Source organism: Silurus meridionalis, chromosome 25, assembly GCF_014805685.1.
Source record: "Silurus meridionalis isolate SWU-2019-XX chromosome 25, ASM1480568v1, whole genome shotgun sequence".
NCBI classification, from domain to species: domain Eukaryota; kingdom Metazoa; phylum Chordata; class Actinopteri; order Siluriformes; family Siluridae; genus Silurus; species Silurus meridionalis.
This window is the reverse complement of record NC_060908.1, coordinates 4,640,610-4,662,892: the sequence shown is the minus strand read 5'-3', so window position 1 is coordinate 4,662,892 and position 22,283 is coordinate 4,640,610. Positions and strand designations below refer to the sequence as shown.

At 36.5% G+C, this 22,283-nt stretch overlaps 1 protein-coding gene across 7 annotated transcripts; it reads left to right on the top strand.

Moving 5' to 3' along the window:
* Positions 1–652: 652 nt before the first annotated feature.
* pax8 (paired box 8) lies at positions 653–12,112 on the top strand. Of its 7 annotated transcripts, none has more exons than XM_046838508.1 (12): positions 653–849; positions 1,272–1,409; positions 4,101–4,242; positions 4,372–4,569; positions 4,668–4,744; positions 4,868–4,993; positions 6,082–6,251; positions 6,457–6,577; positions 6,971–7,207; positions 7,724–7,825; positions 10,279–10,365; positions 11,853–12,112. In XM_046838508.1, the coding sequence occupies exons 2-12, from the start codon at positions 1,388–1,390 to the stop codon at positions 11,921–11,923; spliced, it is 1,353 nt and encodes a 450-aa protein (XP_046694464.1). In that variant the 5' UTR covers positions 653–849; positions 1,272–1,387; the 3' UTR covers positions 11,924–12,112. The 7 variants fall into 7 exon arrangements, with proteins under 7 accessions (XP_046694464.1, XP_046694463.1, XP_046694467.1 ...); XM_046838507.1 differs by having other exon boundaries at positions 4,077–4,242; XM_046838510.1 differs by lacking the exon at positions 653–849 and adding an exon at positions 3,966–3,972 and having other exon boundaries at positions 1,312–1,409; positions 4,077–4,242.
* Positions 12,113–22,283: the final 10,171 nt, after the last annotated feature.

Genomic DNA, 22,283 nt, shown 5'->3' with positions numbered 1-22,283 from the left:
TAAAGAAAATACAAGCTACTGGTTATTTATATGCGTGATTATTTTGAAAGTAAAGTTATAGAATGTATAAATGGTGCATGGAAGGAAAGGCAGGATATGGTACAGGCTGAAACAAATTTTTGTTCTAAAGCTTAAAAAAAAAAAAAAAGTTTTAAAAAGATCTTCATTTGATCAGACAGAATGTGCATAAGATGCATACATGTATATTTGGAGGCATCAGTAAATGCATGTAATTTATTATAAATACTTGGGGTATAGTGCAGTATGTAGCCTGTTTGGCGTAATGACACATCGCTGCAAATCAAGGACTAAATTGTGTGTAAAAATTCACGCCGTGGGCCTAAATGAGGCGGCGTTCCCACAGCCCCGGGAGTCGTGTCACATCTTCTCTGAAATCTAATCAAAGACACGCTGAATGCAAACAGCCCGGATCACTGACAAATATTTCCGCAAACGTTTGACGGATCGCCCGGTCACTGCGCGAGCTCCTGTCGCCTGCTCCAAAGAGATCTTGCCAAAGACCACGCCCACTTGTCTCGTGACATCAAGGCACATCAACCCCGCCCACTCACATCCATCATCCAATAGCTGGCCCGGATCGCGTCACCGGGCCGGTGCTGTGAGAGGCGGCGGGATAAAACCACATACATACACACACACACATACATACACACACATACACACTCACACAGCTGCTCTTGCACATCTGTGCTCTGGTTTCGAGAAGCTCATATATTTCACTTTACCTTTTTGTCTTTTTTTTTTTTTTTCCCAACTGGACATAATTCGAGATATTTTTTTTGTTTTTCATATTTTTTCGTTTTTCCTGGAAACACAATAAGACACAAGGTAAATATTTTTTTCTCTGTCAAAATGTTCAATTTCTTAATTTATGTAGGGTTTGGGTTTTTTTTTTTGCGACTCCGGCTTTCGTTTTAATTAACGACTAGTCGAATCGATTATTCGAGGTCGCTTATACGCGCATACGTGAGATCCAAATAACAATAATAATAATAGTAATAATAACAATCACAATAACAACAACAATAATAATAATAATTGCAAACTTGTAGGAACCTTAATTAAAACCTAAACGCAATCCAATACTAACAGGCTTCAACTGCAACTCTAAACACTGCTCCAAACAGGATATAAAAACAGGCATCGTATAAAATGCGGCGTGGCATAAAACAGATCAAGCTTCCTAAGCATCCACCAATAAGGCATCTTTTAACTAGAAAATCCATGTTGACCACTATGTCCTTTTGCAGAGCATTTAAAGGAGCGTTTCCACACCAGGCGAAGCCCCATATGGACTAAAAGCAACCAAATTAAAGTGACACTCCGACTTTTACCCCCAGGACTAAGCGGCCCACAGCACTGAACAATGTCCAACACAACTGGCAGAGGTAAACAACACGAATTGCATGTCTATTCTGTGCAGTTTCAAATCTATTACATTATTCCTAATGTCTAAAGGCATTAAAAACCCGGGCTTTCAGGAAGCAAATGTAATGCGCAATCATTTCATAATAATGACTGTCTTTTCAATGGTTAAGATTTGTAATCTGTGCATAAATAGTCATGTCTGAATAAATATAGTTGTATTGGCTGCAGGCTGAATAGTTAGAGATTTTAAAAAGCAAATCTATTTCAATGCAAAAAAACAACAACAATCATAAAACCGCTATTCTGTTATAAAAAATTAAGATTTCTCTAATTATTGTCAAATACAAAAACCTGTAGGCCAATCCAAAACCCGAGACACATTTTAAACCGTTTAAACGTTTTGTTGTTGGTTTTTTAATAAAATAAATTACAAGATCACTTTTTGTAAAAAATAAAATAAAATAAATTATAATAATAAAAAAATCTTCAGCGCTATTTGACTTGCCAGTTTGATGTTTATCATGATCTTGAGACTTTCCGATAGTGCGTTCACACTGTTTGTGATTTATTATATATATATTGGGGCATGATTTGGTTGAGACTTAAAATCTATAAATACAATTTTAGAGCCTAAAAAAATGTAACCTCATGACAATTTTGAACTTAGAATTGTATGTAAAGTAACAAAAAGAAAAAGGTACCAAAACATAATTTTCTCCGGGCAGAGTGCACGACATTTTGGTTGTATTATACTATTAAACTTATAATCTATATTTTTCTCGCATCATGTTCGTTTTCATTGATTTTTAACCAGCCAACCAGCCAATTATTTATCCTCTAAATTGATCACTTTTCTATGTTGTCCTGTAACAAATACATTTTATTTATAGCCTGATGTGGAATGTTCCAGTCACTAACATCTCAGTGTAAATATATTTCAGTTCTCCATTAAAGGGCGTTTTCGAGCTCGAATTCACGAAAATATTGCTCAGAAATACCTGCTTTTCATTCTAAATCTAATTCCTACCTTAATATTGACCGCAATTTTTTTTAGCTTTTTTTCCTTTCCAAGAATAAACCTAACAGGCTTAGATAATTGCCCCATGTCAAATTCAGCAAAGGTGCAGCAGATTTAAAGTTGGAAATAGGTGATACTAACTGCTGATAGTTGAGAAAAAAAGGCCCCCTTGGCCCACATTGGCCCACTCGTTTTGCTGTATGTATTTGTGCATAATTACGTTTACATTCTTACGTCATAACTCTTTAAATGACATATATATATATATATATATATATATATATATATATATATATATATATATATAAAATATATAAAAAAAATTCGAATAAAATGTTTGTGTGCGCGTATGCGCAAGAGTGTGTGTGTGTGTGTGTGTGTGTGTGTGTGTGTGTGTGTGTGTGTGTGTGTCTGTTTGTGTGTGAGCGCGCGCGGTGGTCCCTTGGGGTGGCTCCGCTTTAATATCCTGCCGCTTGCTGAAGCTTGGCGAGGAGTTTTACACACTCGGCTAGCAGCGTTAATGGTGCCGTTTGATGTGGAAATGAAAGGGGGAATTGGGGATTGGGGGCTAGAAGGAGACACAAGGTACTGAATAGACGAAATTAAAAGCAACGAAATTCTAAGCGAGTTACTGATGCTCAAGAGACTGTTTTATTCTCTCATCTTGTTGTATTTATCAACTGGAGATGGCATTGCATTATGGTAATTATTGTAAAATGAACAGACATCATAATTTTATTTTAATTTACGATTGGACCTATTATTATTATTATTATTATTATTATTATTATTATTATTTCTACTACAACGTTTATTTCGTATTAAAAATCACGACAAAAATTGACAAAAAAAAAAAAGGTTTAAAGAAAAGGATGGAAAGGAAAGAAAAAACAATTACACAATTACGCAAAACAAATACACAAATGTCCAATACCGCAAATTCATACGCCAAAAGACCGACTTCGGAATTCACAAATAAAGTCGCAAAAAAAAAAAAAACCCAAACCTCCAAAGACGTCATTCATAAAATTTTGTAAGAATTTTCAAATTAAGCTCAAACATGTAAAATAATGTATATAGTCTAATAGGAATAATTCATTACAATAGAAAAAGTGATCATTTTCCTGCTTTTTCTTTAAAAAAAAAAAGTCATTGATTACTCTTGCCTAAGTTGTGTCTATGTTAAGTGCACACTGTGTAATGGATGAGTTATTAGTTCTTGTTTTTTTTTTCTTGTAACAAGCCTGAAATTTTTTTACATGAAACATAATACTTTTATATATTGTTATGTTAATTTAGAATTTGTTTTTGCCAGATTAATTTGAAACATAATCACAAAAGATGTTTTTCCACATGATTTCAGTATATTCCAAGACGTGCATGAAGTTTTGGGAGTCAAAAATAAACAATGATTTGAATTTCGGATTTACTGACTTCAGAAAACCGAAGAGAATTGAAATTAAATATCACATTTATTAGTTGTGCAAATGAGCTCATTGGCTCATTCATTTGTCATCATTTGCTTGATAAATCTCTCAACTCTTGTGCTTATTGTCAGATACCAGGTGGTACTTTCATCCTGACTGAACAGACTGTGCCTTCCAGAGTGCAATCAGGTCCAGTACAGGTACCATGACATTTATGTTTATTCATCCCCTCTCTCCCCCAGGGCATGGGGGTCTTAATCAACTAGGCGGCATGTTTGTAAATGGACGTCCGCTCCCGGAGGTCATCCGGCAGCGCATTGTGGACATGGCTCACCAGGGTGTTCGGCCCTGTGACATCTCCCGTCAGCTGCGGGTCAGCCATGGCTGCGTCAGCAAGATCCTGGGAAGGTGAGATGCCAGGAATTTTGTCAAGGTGTCTTTGAGAAAATCTCAAGGGCAAAATGTAAACTTTCAACTTTTCATAACTTTCAAGAAAGATGTCTTATTACAAAATCTAAACTAATATGCCCATTTCAGATACTATGAGACAGGAAGCATTAAACCTGGAGTGATTGGTGGTTCGAAGCCAAAGGTGGCTACGCCTAAAGTGGTGGACAAGATAGCAGAGTACAAGCGGCAGAATCCCACCATGTTCGCCTGGGAGATCCGAGACAGGCTCCTGGCTGAAGGAGTGTGTGACAGTGACACGGTGCCCAGCGTCAGCTCAATAAACAGGTAACACATGGCAAAGAAATGCACAGAATCATTGAGAACAATTAACATAACTCATATTTAACAACATATTTCACACCATTGGATCCGGTGTATTTCAGGATCATTCGAACCAAGGTGCAACAGCCATTCAACCTGCCCTTGGAGAGCAAAAGTCTCAGTCCAGGTCACACATTAAGTAGGTGCCATTAATTCCACAGTCATGCATTCGACTTGAGAAAAATCTACCAGTCATTTACATTTCGTTAATTATTACCAGGCTTTCATATTTATTCATGCTTGTTTTATATCTTTTTTTCAGTTCCAAGTTCAGCGGTCACCCCTCCCGAGTCGCCTCAGTCCGACTCTCTGGGTTCCACCTACTCCATTAGTGGCCTGCTGGGTATTCCACAGGCCAGCTCGGACGGCAAGAGGAGTCATGACGACAGTAAGCACATGCTACATTTTAACCACTTTGGACAATAGTTAACTGCTGGCTGTCAGAAACAAATGAAAACACACAAGGCAAAAAAAGAGTGAACTGGAAACTGTCAAAAGGAAATTAAATCATTATATAAACATATTACCAACATCTGAAGAAGAATCCAGGAAGTAACTGCAGTTTACTTCAGCAATAATAGTGGATGTGGTAAAAACGTGTTGTACACAAGAGGAACATGACATTTTGGTCAAAAAAGAGCTTCATCGGAGGCTGTAGTATGTAAATAAAAATATTGACATTATAAATCTTGACTCATAATGAATCAGCAGGTCATTATATATTTTCGGTGTTCATCAATATTTTCGGTGTTCACAGTAATTAATGTAAATTATAATTTATTATTTAGATTACATACATTAAAAATAAGTCAAAGGAAAATAAAAAAAAGAGCTAATTATAAGACTCCTATTAAATTTTATAGATTCCTAAGATAGAAAATAAATACAATTGAGACCAAAGAGGATGATGGCCTATTATTCCAAGATACGTGTTTAACTTCTGTTCATGCACAGAGCAGAGTAACATACTTGGGTGAAAGTGCTATCCCTCCTCTTCTCCATACATGAGTTTACAGGATTGACCAGCTTTTCTGTGATTAACATCAGAAATACAGTATGTCATCCCTCTCACCCAGAGATCATCACCAAATTAACTCTCCAGACTCCAGCCATTGAAGGCTTTGTCATTGTTGTGATTTAATCTTCAGTCAACAGTGAGAATATTTAAGTGTAAGCCTTAAAGTCTGATAATGTACTTTAAAATCAGCTGTAAAGGTAGAATACAAAGAGTAGAAAGATCCCAAAAACATCCCCTTAAAGGAAACCCTAGGTTCAAGCAAAGCTATGGTTCAATGCCTCTATTTGAGTGTATTCTGCTCAAATATAATGATTATCATTTACATGTTTAATCGTAAATCCTCTACTTTTCTGTTTGTGTCAAACCTGATGCACTGCAACCGTTACCAGTCAACTTTACTCACAACAAACAATTACTAATCGATTTACTGACGTGTGGTGGTGTGTATTTTCTCCCAGGTGACCAGGAGAGCTGTCGGCACAGCGTGGACTCTCAGGGTAGTGGTGGTGGACCAAGGAAGCAGCTGAGGCCTGAACATTTCTCATCTCAGCACCTGGACTGTGGCTTTGAGCGGCACCACTACGCCTCTGACGCGTTCGGTTCTGCTCCCGCTGGCAAGACTGAACAGGTACATATGGCACAAAAGGAAACGTCCACTACATGGTTTGATATAATATACACATATATTCCTGTATATTCCATTGTGACAAAAAAAATTATCTTGTTTATTAACAAGAATCTTTATTATAAAACTTTCTGGGTTTTTTTTGGTATTATTATATATTTATATTTATTTATTTATTATATTATCTGCCTGATTTTATTTCTTCCAGTCCCTGTACTCCCTCTCTCTCCTCAATGGAAGTCTAGAAGAAGGCAAGAGCAGCCTTGCAACATCCAGCGCCACCATTGGAAGAAATCTAGCAACACACCAGGGCTATGCGGTTGTGACAGGTGATGATTGGCCATATTAGAAAACAAAAAAACAAAAAACAAAACACTCTCAATCCAACCCAATTACTTCTCAACACAATACCTGTCATAATAATAGTATGCATGAATAAGCCAATCACTGTGCTAAGTGGGTGGCTTTACCCTCTCATGCTCATTCATGCATTCTGAAATAAAATTAGCTAATTATGATGACCCATAAAAGCAGGTGCAGAGTTTTGCATGCCATCATATCATGTGTCAGTCAAATCAATCCATTATCTCATATGCTTGAATCCCAGTTTTGTTTGCTGCCTGGAAAACCCAGCGTATATATCACTTCACTTTCATTTCAAGTTAACATCATTTGTTTTATCGTTCTCCTGCTTGTCCATTGCATGCTCGCCTCAACCTCAGATGCCATACAGCCCCTTCCCATCTGCCTGAAACAGGAAATGTCACCGGATGGGGCCAGCTCGAGCCCCTCGCCCAACATTATAGCCAATTCGGCTTTTTTGGAAATGGGCACCATTTCATCTCAATCGGCAGTGGCCAACGGTAGCAGCAGCTCCATGCATTTCTCTCATGCCTTCAACTCATTTCCACATCATGCACCAGTCTATGGCCAGTTCGGCAGCCAGTCTCTCATCACAGGTAAAAAAAAAACTAAAGAAATCACACTTTTTTCCTTTTTTAACACATATTGTCCACCCATTACTAGTTATCATTACTCTTGATGCAAAATCTAATATCAGTGGATTACATTGCAAAAAAGGACAACAAAATAAATAATAATGATCAAATCGATGAAGTGCTTCTTTTAGGGTAATCACCCGAAACACCTGTTACTGATTGGCTGCATGAATCTATAGTCAAAGCTAGGAAAAATTCAGCCCCAGTTCCTTATATTTATATTATTCCGCGTCTTATTACGGTTTTTGTTGTGCCTTAGTTTTTCAATAATCTAATGTGTCAAAAATATAACTATATATTGATGTTTTTTTCTGTTGCACATAGGAATCATATTTTGCCTTACTTCCCACTAACATATGGGTCAGCCCAACACTATAGCCACATCAGCAACGTTTTTTGAAGCGTAATCTTTATGATGTTAAAACGACCTTAGACAGCATAAAACACTAATATATGCTTCCCTTTATTTATATACAGGGCGAGACATGGTGAGCTCTACCCTGCCTGGATATCCTCCACACATCCCATCAGCCGGACAGACAAGTTACTCATCCTCGGCCATCACGGGAATGGTAGCAGGTACAGAAGCTGTTATTTAATACCGTCTCTTCACAAATAAAATATTATCCAGGCTAATTTGTGTGTCTATATTAAAAGATAATACGATAAGGGAAAAAGGATTTACCTTTTCCTTACCCTCTAATCAAATTGTTTCTTTTAAGAGAATTAAAAAATAGTAGATAAAATTGACTAAGAGGGAAAAAAAATGTAACATTCAGGCTAAAGCAAGGGAGCTAGAGTGAGAAAGAAAATGCTTAACAGGAAGGAAAGGTGGGTTAATGAATACACTGTTCGCTTTGGTGAACTGCATCGCGCCAGAGGGCGGACCCTGATGCCCCGTAGCCACCACCCCCCCCCATACGCCACCCGGCCCACACATTGCCATGGGAACTATGAGGCCACACAAAGGGAAGAGTGGAATAGCGATGGGTGGCATCCGTGAAGGTCTTATTCTTCGGAAGAGGCCAAAAAAAAAAAATCCAGAATATGAACACATACATATAGTGTTTATGGAGGTTAAAAAGGGCGAAAGTGATCTCAGAGACTCTATTAGGATGCCTGTGTGGTTTGGGTCAGCTTGGTGTTGTGTGGTGTAGTGTGGTGTGTTGCGGTGCAACGAGCTACTCTGGTTTTTTTTCGTTGTTGTATTTTATATTTGAAGTCTGTTCTCCGAAGCGCGAAATGAGAGGGTCTGATTTATTATTTTTCTGGTGGGCTTGCTGAGAGGAAGCGTTCATACACAATTACTCCCCAAGCCACAGTGGTGGTGGTGGTGTTAGGGAAGGGGGGGTGTTAGGGAGGCTAAGCACAGGGGGGAATCAATCCAGCTGACATAATTACCAATTAGATATTGGAATGTTTAAAGAAAGAAAAAATAAAATGCAACGGCGAGAGCGTGAAGGGCTAAAGGAGGAAGAGGAGGGGGGAAAGGGAAGCCAAGAGGGCAGAATGCTGGTGGTGGTGGTGCCGGTGAAGTGAGGGGTGGTGGGGAGGGGCTGGGTGACACTTGAGAAAGGACGCCGGAGGAGGCTAGGTGTACGCACCAGTGAGCGGAGGGATTTTTACGCTCCCAGCCCTCCACCTGGTCGCGGGATTAATGGTTTACACGCCGCTCTTAACCACCGAGTGAATGATGTGCTAAGGTGGAAGAAGGACCAACAGGAATCCATAAGTGCCAGGGGAAACCTTAGAGCTATGAGTGCAAAACCAGCTATGTAGTTGATGTTCCCTTAAAAATTAAACAGCAATTTTTAATACATCAGGCAAATGGATTTAGTACGATGAATAAATCTGAGTTGTCTTTTTCACTATGTTGTTGCGAATTTCTGTTTGACCAATTTTAATAAAAATATAAATAAATAAATAAATATGAAAGAAGCAAAATTAAAACCTTCACACACATTTATTCACAACCTCCTTTCTATACTCAGATATAAACAAAAGAAACTCCAGCAAAAAATACCTTAAGCACTAAACATTTGTTTTGTACCCCAAATCAAGCACCAAAATCCGCCATCCAGCAATTAAAACTGTCCGTGTGGAAACGTCCTGTTTGGAGTCCTGATGATTTACATTATTTAAAACAGCATAATTACTTTAAAACATTTACAAGAATATTTTGTGTTGATGCTCTATGTTAAGTTTTGTTCCACTAATAATAAACCGGAAACATTTTTTTTAGAGCATGGCAATGTTGATTAGAGATTAATCGTGCTTAATCATTGTAAACAAAAAAATAAAACAACTCACTACTGAATTCTGAATTTTAATAAATATATTACAAAGAACTATAGAGTTATAAGAATTATAAAGAACATTATTATAACAATCAAAGAACATTCTTACATTTCCATATGTCATGTTACTGTAAGGTCTTAAGTAAAACATTGGTTCATTTTATACTGGTATTACAAAATTATTACTTTTTTCAAATTATAGAAACATTGTAGAAATCCAAACAACATGTACAGTTTGTGTAAATTTCTATGAATACAATTCACAACTAGCCATTTCATACATACAGAGAGCGTTCTTACAACGTTCCATGAATGCACTAGGACAAAATCCATTCCTGTTTGTTTTATGACACTATTACTATTATTACTTATAAAATATTTATAATTAGACCAAACATTATGGGAACCTTAGTGTTAAGATTTATAGACATAAAAAAAATGGAGCAATGCTGAAGAATAGTGTACAGAAGTTTGTACGCTTGAAACAAATTCAAATGAATGACAAGAGAAGACTTTTTGAAAGATGTGGACATTCAGAAAAATAATATTAATATATTGATCAAGTGTTATGCAAAAGTCCCATTCAAACCATTACTATGTCATTCATAAAAATGTATGTAAAAGTGATATCATCTGTATTCCATAATGTATTAGAGCAGGCATCATGAGGCCTGTATAAACAAACTGTGTGTGCTTGTGTGTTAGAAGTGCTAATAAAGTGTATGTTACTTGCAGGTGCTGAGTACTCGGGCCAGACCTACACACACTCGCCGTACACAGCTTACAGTGACGCATGGAGATTCACTAACTCGGGCATACTAGGTAAAACCATTCAAAAAACCCATACTAGCACAGCTTTCATGTTGATGACTTTTCGGCATACATTTTCAAAAAACCCTTCGTCATTTGTTATTCATGTGGGCGGGTTTCTGTAGACGTGCATCCATGGTGCCCTTAAGCCATAATTTATTCTCTAAGGACATTTGGAAAATTACTGATGACCTGTACACAAAATAAAGGAGACCTCTGTCATGCTGTTCTCACACAGTTTCAGTCACATGCCATCCCATGGACCACACACACACACACACACACACACACACACACACACACGTGCGTTTGTCTCACTACCCTCGTATAGACCTTACATTGACTTAATAATTAATACAGCTAAATATAATGTCAAAAATTTTACATTAATTTACATACATTTACATACAAAAAGGAAATAGATTAGACAAAAGAGATATATATATATATATATATATATATATATATATATATATATATATATATATATATCTTTTGTCCTTTTTGTCCTTGCAGATACCTGCCAAATGTCCCAAAAAACATTCCTCTTTTTGTACACACACACACACATACACATGCACACATACACACATTTACATTCACACATGCATGTAACTAAAGTATTTTTTAAAGATCATTTACAGGACAGGATCTTTTACAGCTACAATTACAATAAATGAAACAACCGATACCAACATTCTTTATGCCACAAATCCACTGTCTTGACCTTTTCTCTCTGATTTGGATTAGATTATGATGAATTAAAACTTTACCTTTTTCCAGAAGACAGGTGTCACAGCAGGCTGAAGAATGCTTTTAGTTTAAAAATGTAATAAAATATTGTAGATTTATGCCTACGAACTGCTGCTATGATCATTTAGGCTTCTATTCACAATTCGCTCGATCTAAACATCCTTCAGCACTGTTTGACATTTCAGATGTAGAAGACTTCTGGAAATTGGCCAGAATAATTTAATATTTTGTAATTAACATAAACAGTCCACTACAATGGCTCAGGACCACATGTTGCATGACTAGTTCAGCATTTGCACACTCATTACTGCACACCTCAACAATGGGACAGTAATGAATGGACTTTCCGTGTCACCCAGCTGTGTATGGGTTTTCTTTTAAGTGTGGTTCCTGTAAACTTACACTTTCTTTTATATAACCTCATTACCACACTATTGTAAGAAGCGCTATACAAATAAAACTGAATTGAATGTAATTGAATGTTAATTGAATGATTTTTGATATTGATAACATGGTAGTCAAGTCAAGACAAGTCAAGTTTAAACATAGTAAATATAAAAATTAAAAAAATAATATAAACATGATAAATATATACAGTTTAAAAGCTATAAAGCTCAGCTTTTAAATAAGAAATAACTTTTAATGTAACAAAAACTTTGGACAACCAAAAAAACTAATTATGATGTGTTTTTTTGTCATATCCTTGCCTCTTTTGCACCTGATAAAATTTCTGGTTTTCTCTTCAGGGTCACCATATTACTACAGCTCCGCCTCTCGTACAGCTCCACCCACCACCACTGCATATGATCACCTTTAGCAGAAGATGATCGAATATTGCGGAAGGAGCGATACACAGCTGACTTTCTATAAAAAGAGTTTTAGTCCTGGAACATTGAGGGTTCTTCCAAACCCAGAGGGTACGCTTGCTGGGACACTTCCTTGAGTGCCCTGGAACATAAAGTGTGTACATGGTGTTTTATTTTGACCCACATTTTAAAAGGCCAAACTACAACCTGTGAACAAATCCAAGAAAGAGAAAAGAGGGATTTTCATCTTCTTTGAAGAAACACTGGACACAAAAAAACAGGCAGCATAGACAACAACATGTTTTGAAGCCTGAGACTTTGGTTGATTATTTATTCACTTCATTGACCACCTTCGACCAAGCGCACAAGTTCAGCCGTCTGTTTAAACATCCATCATGTCTTGCCCCAGGTTTGTGAACTCAAATGCATGCTGCAACAACCAAAGATCTTACTGCAGTTTGCTTTCAGACCTTAACTGCATTCGTGACCTGTGGTGCATGAAGAGTAAATCCAGAGAGCTACCAAATGCAGAGTTTTTTTTCTTTTTCTTCATGCTCTATTCTTCTATCTGTTTCTCTTTTTCTTAATTTCTCTGCGTTTAGTATCTTCCTAAGATCGCAACATTTGCAGCCATTTCAACTCTCATATATTTACTTTCCAGATGAACAACCTGGTCATCATTATCAACAACAGCAACAAAATCAGCTGTCAATTAAAATACCATTACAAAGCGCCTGCTGTTTATGTCAGTGGGATAATGTGTAAATAATGTAGAAAAGTAAAAATCCCTTTTATTCTAAAAATAATTAGGAGCGGATATTATGGGGATTAACTAGAACATTGAAAAAGAAGTTGTAATAAAGCATTTTATTTTCTCCCTCTCATATGTACTGCATTAGTTGTCAAATGTTTTGTTTTTTTTTTTCTGCAAAGATTCGTGATTAAACTATTCCTTTTAATTGTACTGTGAAAGATATGATTAATCAATTTCTACAGAATTATTTTTAATGAAATAAAGCATGACAAACCAATTTTTTTCATGAATGGGAAGTATTGTTTTATAGTATTAACTTATGTAACCATAGTAATGCTACATCATGTGTTTTTGTTTCAGAGGATACAACATTTCAGCAGTACTGAAGTTTGGATAGTGATGTTTCAGAATATAGTTTCTGATGATGATGATGATGATGTTAAAAATAATGATTATTATCTATGTTATTTTTATCCTTTTTTTAAGCATAGCTATTTTTTTTTTCATTTTTTTGCAAGTCAGAAACTTAAGGTAGCACATAAAGGGGATCAAATCAACGATCCTGAAAAAACCCACACATCTGTTTAATTAGTTTCTGCATCACCTACTTTTATTTGCAATTATTCCTTCTTTGCTGCTTCATTACAATGTATGCAGCTTTAGTAAAGCTATGGTCTGGTGGTGTGAGTGGCCCACCTGCACACGGCAGCAGTAGAAACACAGCGTTTTTTTTTTTTATGAGAAATCCAGTCTCCTGCACTACCAATGCGCTAGTAGTTCTTACTCACTTTTTCACTTGCCCTCAATTTACTGTACTGATATGCATAAGAAAACCATGTGGCATTGGAGATGCGCTGAATTTACTCATGTGGAGAACAACAGTTTAATTAGGCTTAGTTCATTTTATCCACCATAATTCTGGTTCTGGTAGAATTCTGGTTCCAATTCTGGTATGGAATCTTCTGATTTGTTCAAAATAGCAAAAATAAAACACTAGTGGAGCACACACTGGATGGAATACTAGTCCATTGTGTGACACCATAACACACATTCAAGCACCTATTAATGTTGGGGGCAAGGTAGCATAGGCATTTCACCAACTGGCTTGTTTATAGTTGAAAATAGTTGAGAATCCAGAGGAAACCCACAGATACACATAATAATAAAACTCCACACAAGCGCACCCTAAATATTTTAGGCAACAATGCTATTATGTCTTCCAATCAGAATATGCTGGACGAAAATAGAGGATTTGTCTCTGGCATCCCTGACTGTAACTAAATGAAATCCATTTATCCATATATAGGTGTACTCATGTTTTTGCCAGCCATTTAGGCAATTACTGTATGTTGAGTTATTTTCAGAGGACAGTAAATATATACTGCTATACAAGCTGATATTGCACTTTAAAATATATGCAAGTTTCTTTCATCAGTGTATCAGCATATTTGCATATTTGCATATTTGCATATTTATTTATGTATAATAATTAGTAGATGTGCTATAATTGTATTATTTCAAAAGTGACCAATATTTTATATGTAGATTGATTTCTCAAGCGTATTCTTTTAGTACCACTGCTGCTACGTGAATATGACATGTCCCAACACTAAAGAGGCTGATGTGTATCCTGATAGACACATAGAATACAGACCAACATGGTAGAGGTAGAGCTGCATCTGGTTTTATTTAATCTTTTATCTTTATTTTTGCACTACTGCAAAGGCCTGCTTGTGAAAGGGCATTACAAACAATTTTAACAATAGTAACAAGTAACATACAGTCACATTTACAATACACAATGAGACAGCTATTGTAAACATTTCCTAATTACCTCACATAAGGCCAGTTTTGTCTGTCATTTAATTTATATGTTGAATGCATCAATCTTTGTTTAAGCTGAATTTGACAAACTAGGGAAGAAAATATCAAAATGAGACATTCAGCAGTTGACATCAGGTGGTTCGTCACCTCCATGACATGCATTAAAACCATATAACATACACCCAGCCGTGGATTATCCCTGACATATTTGACAGTGTGTCAGGCAGTGAAAATCCCTGGCCATACTCCATCCATGAAATCGCATTTCAAAGGTAGTTTGGGATTCAAATTACCTCAGACAAATGTGCTACTGACACCAGAAACGATATAGATGACAAGAGCAATGATCACAAATATAGTATATTATCTGAGGTGTGTGATGAAAATGTAGTCCAATATTAACTAACGCTAATAAACACCTATTGCGAAAATACAATCATGCATAATTTTATACATTTAAAATATTTTCAATTAAATATCTTTTAACTAATTTATAAGAATTTAAGAATTAAACAGTCCCTTGGTGAACAACAATGTGAAAAATGGCAACATTTCACCACAGAATCTATATGCTAAGTTGGCTAGTTTATTAACTTAGTGGTAAACTAAAAAGGAGTGTTTTTTGTTTTGATATATTTCCACAGGCATGGCTTCTGCTACACAAATTACTGAGGTAATGGTGCAAATTGAAAACAGACAAACTGAATAAAACATTTTCCTTAGAGTAGGTTAGCGAGTTACATTGTATAGACAAAAAGATTGTGTACAATTGTCTATAAGATTCATATGTGCTTTTTGAACATCCCATTCCATATTTGCTCTCATACTAACCGCCACTTTTATGAAAAGAGATTTATTGCTAAGTTTTGGAGTGTACTTGTGGAGTTTTGTGCTCAACTACAAGAACGTTAGTAAAGTCAGCTAGTGCGAGGAGGCCTGGGGTGCAGTCAGCGTTTTAATTTATAACAAAGGGTTGAGCAACCCACTCAAGATCTTTCACTCTAACTCATGTAAACCATATCTTCATGGAGCTGTATTTGTGCATATTGTCATGTTGAACAGCTTTGGGGGTCCTAGTTCAAGTGATGGAATAATTGTGTGGTAACACTTTGGGAAAGAACCATACATGGCTGGAAAAGTCATGTCTTGCAATAGATTTGTCTATGCATGAGGGAATGATAGCTTTTATACATTCAATATTCAGAGGTCCTAGCGTTTTAAAGAGGTAGGCATGTAAATGTCTGAGAAATGTTTAGGTTCCCTTCGATAATTCTGAAATTGTAAGAAAATTTGTCACATTTTAAAACTGTTTCATAGGGTGTCTAAGCTGTAAACTGGCTTAAACATTGCAGATGTTAACCTTAGGGTAACTCACATCTTCACACAGGAATTGAGTTGAAAAGTCAGTTAATTAGCATTAAAACAGAGTGTGTTTAATTAGCTCTGGCTTTTAGGTCTGAGAAATTGAACTCATTTAAGTTAATCTCTCTTTTTTCAGGAGTTGAATTAATAAGTAAGTGTACATCACAGCTTACTACTAATTGTACTTAATGTAGGCAGCTTGTTTTTGTCTTGTTTTTGCCACCGCCACTGGGTTTGCATCCTGGCTTCGAGTTTAAATCGTTCCATCTGCTAAATGGAGCACTGTTTAATTGACACTGTGTTTAATTGCTGCATGATATCCCTCTTAAGCTTGAGTCACTCATTAAAACCAAGTGCTGGCTTTTTATTTAGGCCGCTCTTTGTTCACACTTGACACTCTCAAAACAGACCCACTGAAGTCACTCTTGAGCTGGTGAAAATGAGTAAACAGCCTCATTCACATCTTTAACTTGGTGCTCAAGCACTTGTAAACAAAACGATACTTTGAGCGTGAACAGACAATTCTTGAAAGTAAAATCCATTGTATTTTTTTATTGTGTATTATGGATGTTCTGGGCGATAAGGCAGCATAAATGGAAAGCTGCATGGTACTAAGCAGGGCATCCAGGTTTTTAGCTATGGGGTGGCAAAGAATGGTGTAAGTGTACTCTTAGGAGTTATACTGTGAGCATTAACACCATAATATGATTTCAGCTAGAGACATAGCATCTATCTGACGCGAAGAGTACCGGTAGTCCCTGAGTTACCGTGGTTCGACTTTCGATATTTTTAACTTACATTGACCACAGCGATATGAGAAAATTGCAAAAACTATTTACAATTTCACGCATCAGGCAACCTTGGCATCATATGCTCCACCCTTCACTCAAGAACTGGTGCTCCTCCACATGCTCGCTGCCACATATATTTATATATATATACTATATAGTTAATACAATATCCTGGGTAGGCCATGTCTCAACTTATATTTGTATTTATAATGTATATTATAACTTATATTGTCTCAACGATATTTCCAAGTTATGATGGGAATGTCATAGATAGATAGATAGATAGATAGATAGATAGATAGATAGATAGATAGATAGATAGATAGATAGATAGATAGATAGATAGATAGATAGATGACAGTCTTTTTTATTGCACTTCTAACACTACACAATCTTTATTGTACAAATCTGGCATGGATGAAGCATGGTATAATGCAGCCTGTTCTAGAACTTTATTGGAATCATCTCTTATTGTGTGACGAGTACTAATACAATGAAAACTCACAACCAGATCAACAAACAATATATTGTGCAGCTCTGCCTCTTTTAACAGCATCCCTCCTTGTTCTGCTGTTCCCCCTCCCTCTTTTTTAGTTCTTCTGTCCTATTAGCGAGGTGGCGTGGGCCATTGCTTTGCTAGTAATGAGCACAGCAGCACAATACGGGCACCAGGCCGGAACAGCTGAGGGAGAACAAAGCCAGCAGGATGGGGCTGATGCACAGGGTAACTACCTTTGGCAGAAAGTGTGTGTGTGTGTGTGTGTGTGTGTGTGTGTGTGTGTGTGTGTGTGTGTGTGTTGGGAGGGGGCGCATGTGCTACTACATTACAGGGTCCAAATAAGAGCTGAACAGAGGCCCCTTGAGAAGCTCCTGCCAAAAAGGCAGTCTGGTCTGTGTGTGTTCATGTGCCTTGTGGGACAATGAGTGGAAGAAGCGTCTGAGAGTTTACACTCTTATGTCCCAGCCTAGTCAACTGGAAACTTCTGCATTTGTAATCTTGAATTGGGGCATTTGACAACATCAAACCTAGAAATTCCACATTAGCATTGTCCACCAGACAATATTTGCCTGGTGTTAATGAATTAAACCACACTGTTAGCGGAAATGGTGAAAGACAGAAAACTGAGGTCATCGGATGTTTGAAAGAAAATGAACCGAGATGCAAGCTATTTTGGCCTCAAGTGAAACACTTAACCCAGACTGGTTTAAGTTGCACAAAGTTCATTAATATGGAACCCTGTCCCTTTGTATTGACAATTACAAACAAATTTATAGATAAGGCAGTGAGAAGTTTGGGTTTTACTCAGGTTCTGTCGCTAAAAACAATAAATCTAAGTCACAAATCTTATTTGCGTGCATATCATGTTGAAATTTGTTGCGTTCTGTGCAATTTGGAAAGACAAAATATTTCTTGACATTTGAAAGCCACAAGGTCATGAAATGTAAGAACCATTCGGCAATAAACAAACTCATGTTTTAAAAAATGGAAACTCTAAAGAACCCTGTGGAGAATTTAAATGACTCCCTGTGACCAGTTCATTTGCCAAGAACCCCAGGGGCAGGAAGTCCTATTGACTAGAGACACCACAACAGTCAAATGAAACAAAGCACTTCTCTCTCTCTCTCTCTCTCTCTCTCTCTCTCTCTCTCTCTCTCTCTCTCTCATTCTTTTTTCCCTCACACAAACTTACTCTTTCATACACTCTTACCTGGCTGAAAAATGTCAGGTATCAAGTGTAGCCCTTAGGAAATGTTTTGTTTGAACTTTTGACTTTTGACTGATTTTTTTAAGGTAAATAGTTAGAAAATAGCTTGGAACCCTTTTGTCTTCAGTTAAAAATAATATTGGTTATGTTTTGACTAGATTTTACTAAAGAAATAATACTAAAATGTATTCATTCATTATGAGATTTTAGTGAAATTGTGATATTTCAGTAATGCACTTAAAAAACTGTTAATAAAATATAATAATTATTCTCACAAAAAAATAGCAGTAATAAATTTACTTTAAAGTTTAATCTATTTTCACTTTACCCATCCCCATATCAACAATCTTTTTTTTTTTTGTCTGCTTATGTGATGCATCCATGAAGACCCTGTCTATGTTAATACATTATTAATTCTAATGAGAATTGAGAAATGTTGCAATTAAAGGACCTTTGTATCTCTAATAAATGGCAAAACATTTGACCACAAATCTTTGAGCAACAAATGTGCCTAATAACCTGCTAATTTAAATGCTATTTAGCACTGTCTTTGGGAACATTATGAGGAAGTGTACAGTAAGCATTATGGTGGGTGTGGTTCTAATGGTTCACCTAACTGACATTTCGCAGTAGAAAGTATTTTGGGGCAAACAGTTGATTTTTTACCTGATAATATTACTTTTTCCATGGCTTGAAACATTGTCCAAAGCAAGCGTCAGCACCTGGTTGTAAAAATCCAGAGTCCAGAGTCATTATTTACATTTGTACAACAGCTAAATGTGCATGTTATATATAATACAGAATAAAATATCTGAGGAGTACATATATAGTAATATTATCAAACTAATTATCCAAAATAAATACAGGAAAAGCACATGCATTAAAGTGAGAAGTGATAAAGTGATAAAGTAAATGACATTGATTGCTATTCCTATGTGTAGGTTGATGTTGCATCGCTTGGTAGGGTTTTTGAATGGCTATGACAAAAGTTAGCAAGAAGCTATGTCGAATTTTTTGGGATCAATATGTAGGGTCTGTTAATATTGACATTCCAAACACTTTAAAAAGTGCCATTTTTATTCCAATATTCTAAAAAGGCATGAGTTATCTTCCAATATCATCCAGCAGTCCACTCTCAACTCTCAATGGTTTTTACTGACCATTTTAAGATTGTTTTTGGCATAAAATCATAGAAATGTCTATCGAGATGATCAAACATGGATACCTTATAGACCTACCCAAAAAGTCTTCTTTTTGCTTTAGTGAATCATCTGACCTGGATACTGTGGATTTCTTTTTTTTTTTACTTGAGAACTACTGCTGTTAACATAAAGACTCTTATCCTCTCACCTCAGGACACTTAATTGCCAAATACACATGCTGAACGTCCTTACAATTCTTAATACTGTTAGATTTAACAAGTATCAACTTAGAGATACCGGGGGCTTGAAACCCCAACCTTCCGATCAGTAACCCATCACCTTAACCCCTTTATACTAGATAGGTAACTCAGAATACTACAATGACAAAAGGATGTAGACATACAGTAGTATGTAGCTTTGCTAAGAGAGCCTACTAGCAACCAAAGAGAGTTTATAGCCATGCAAACTTTAGGAAAGATCCTTTGGTTAAAACAATGCAAAATCATACGAATAAGTCGAACCAAATAATCCCAAGTTCAAATCCTTTAAATAATTTCCTATCCATACCAATCTGTCATGTGATGATGATCATATGTTGCTACTTTCTAATAGGAAGTGTTGCCTTGCTGTTATTATGTTAAGGAGTAAACAGAATATTGCTTAAAGATACCACATTATCTAAATTAAATACATGGTTATTATCCAGTTGACACGTACTGCTAATTAGTGTTCAATCCAAAACGACTTGTCTTTGCAATTGTGATTTAGATTTCTATTTAAAAATCCCATTTTCACCCACACCCTTTATGATCTAAATGACCAAAATGACATCATTGGAATTTTGCAATCCAGATCACGATGTCCCATTCATCTACATTCTTAAACGAATAAACCCAATTTCCAGTCGCGAAACAAATGTGCCATCTGTCTGTTTACACACGAGACTTCATATTAGGCACCGTTCACAACCGATGTTCCATCTGTAGGACACTTTCAGTCCGTTTTGTCTGGTCAAAAAGAGCACATGGCGCAGTGTGTAGTCTGAATGTCAGGTGTATGTGAGCCGTAGTGCCTGTCACTCCAGGCAATGTTGTCGGTGGGAGCAGTTTGGCCAGTTGGTAAGGGCAATCTCAGGTCAGGAGCCTGCATGCCCCAGAGCAAGGCAGGTATTTTACCAAATGTGATTGAAAGAAGTTGTAAAGAAAAGGCCTGGTTTGTGGAAAATTTGCTTGTGTGATTACTATGTAGATCTTTAGCTCAAGAAATAAGATATAGATGTCTGATTTTGTATATTGTCAGCATTGAAACATGAACAAAATGAAGGTAAAATGGAGTATTAAATCAGCTGAAGGAAAGATATAAATCTAAAGGTTTAAATCTAAAGTTTAACATCATCATCATAACGATAAAATGCCATCAAAGTGAAATACATGCTTCCTGTGGTGAGAAAATCTTCTTAGTCCTGACTGGATTTTGTTTAAAACCCTAGATCAGTGGTTTTGAAAATTAGGTCCATAAAGCATAACCAAGTGGTCTGCAAGTGGTCTGTTTTTTTGTTATAGTGGTGATCAGTAATTACTATTAATACATTTCTTTTGGCTTCTCCCATTAGGTAATGATATTATATTGGTTACTGTGTTCTGATAGAGTAGGATTAATCCGAACTACAGTGAATCAAAAATTAGGAAGAGTATAAATAATGTCAGCTTGAATGTACTGTGTTCTGCTGGTGGGAAAAAGTTCATTAATAAAATGCTGAAATCAAGTTACTGAATCATTTTCACAAAATAAATTAATAATGGAAATTCCTTTAAAGTTTAAAAGCTATAAGAACCTTGAGAACCCCTGCCTTTCGACCATGACGCATGAAGGATCTTGAAAGTCAAGTGGACGCCAAAGCACCAAAACAGAAAGTCTGTTTAAAATCCATCAAGGATGTTCAGTGACAGAAATTAAAAGGAGGTAAACTACAGTCTGCTGTTGGTATCAGACAAAAACGTAGAATCACCTCAGATAAAAAAATTACATTCAGATTATTATAAGTAACCTGTGTTAACTAGAACAACAGTTAGTAAGGATGACATAAAAAATAAATCATTTTTATTAATCATTTCTGAAAGCAAATATAACAGTAACACAACAGAGGAATGAAAGAAAGCATGACAGGGGGTGGAGTCTATATAGGTATATATGATAGAATAAAAAAACTCAAGAAGGCCAAGAGTGCAGAAACAGTCAGGTGTTTTCAGGACTAACAGATCAGCCAGTGCAAAAGAATGTCAAAGGACCATGTTTGTAGCAGTTAAGTACCAGACGAGGCCCTTAATGAAGGCAAACCTCTGCGCGCCTTTTTAATTACTCAACCAGGCTTGACAGGCTAGCACAAAGCTCTTTAACCAAGCAGACGATGCGAACAAAAACAGGGTGCTTGTAGGCTCAGCAGCAACCCAGTCTGCTTGTAATCACCGCCAGAGAAGAGCAACCGGACGGCACTCAGTACCAACAGAGCGGTCACGCTTCACAGAAACTCCACAGCTGCCTTGGTCATGACCTTACACTGTTTCTGTTTCAGGGGGGCCTTGTATAAAATTCAACTGAATCCATTATATATATACATACATACAGATGGTCCCTGAGTTGATGATGGAGATGGTTCAACTTATGATATTTCGATCTTAAGATGACGATAGTGCTACTACATAGTGCTAGATACAAAATTGTAAAAATAGAAAAATTTCGAGTAACAGGCATCAGTGTACAAAGTACGATACGTTGGACGCACAGCTGGGATG

Bases quoted from the DNA above. Each gene is read 5' to 3' on its own strand.
- pax8 (XM_046838505.1), top strand. From the start codon at position 4,040: ATGACATTTATGTTTATTCATCCCCTCTCTCCCCCAGGGCATGGGGGT. The intron at 4,570-4,667 runs GTAACACATGGC...GGTGTATTTCAG, and splicing joins AGCGTCAGCTCAATAAACAG to GATCATTCGAACCAAGGTGC. The intron at 7,208-7,723 runs GTAAAAAAAAAA...ATTTATATACAG, and splicing joins CAGCCAGTCTCTCATCACAG to GGCGAGACATGGTGAGCTCT.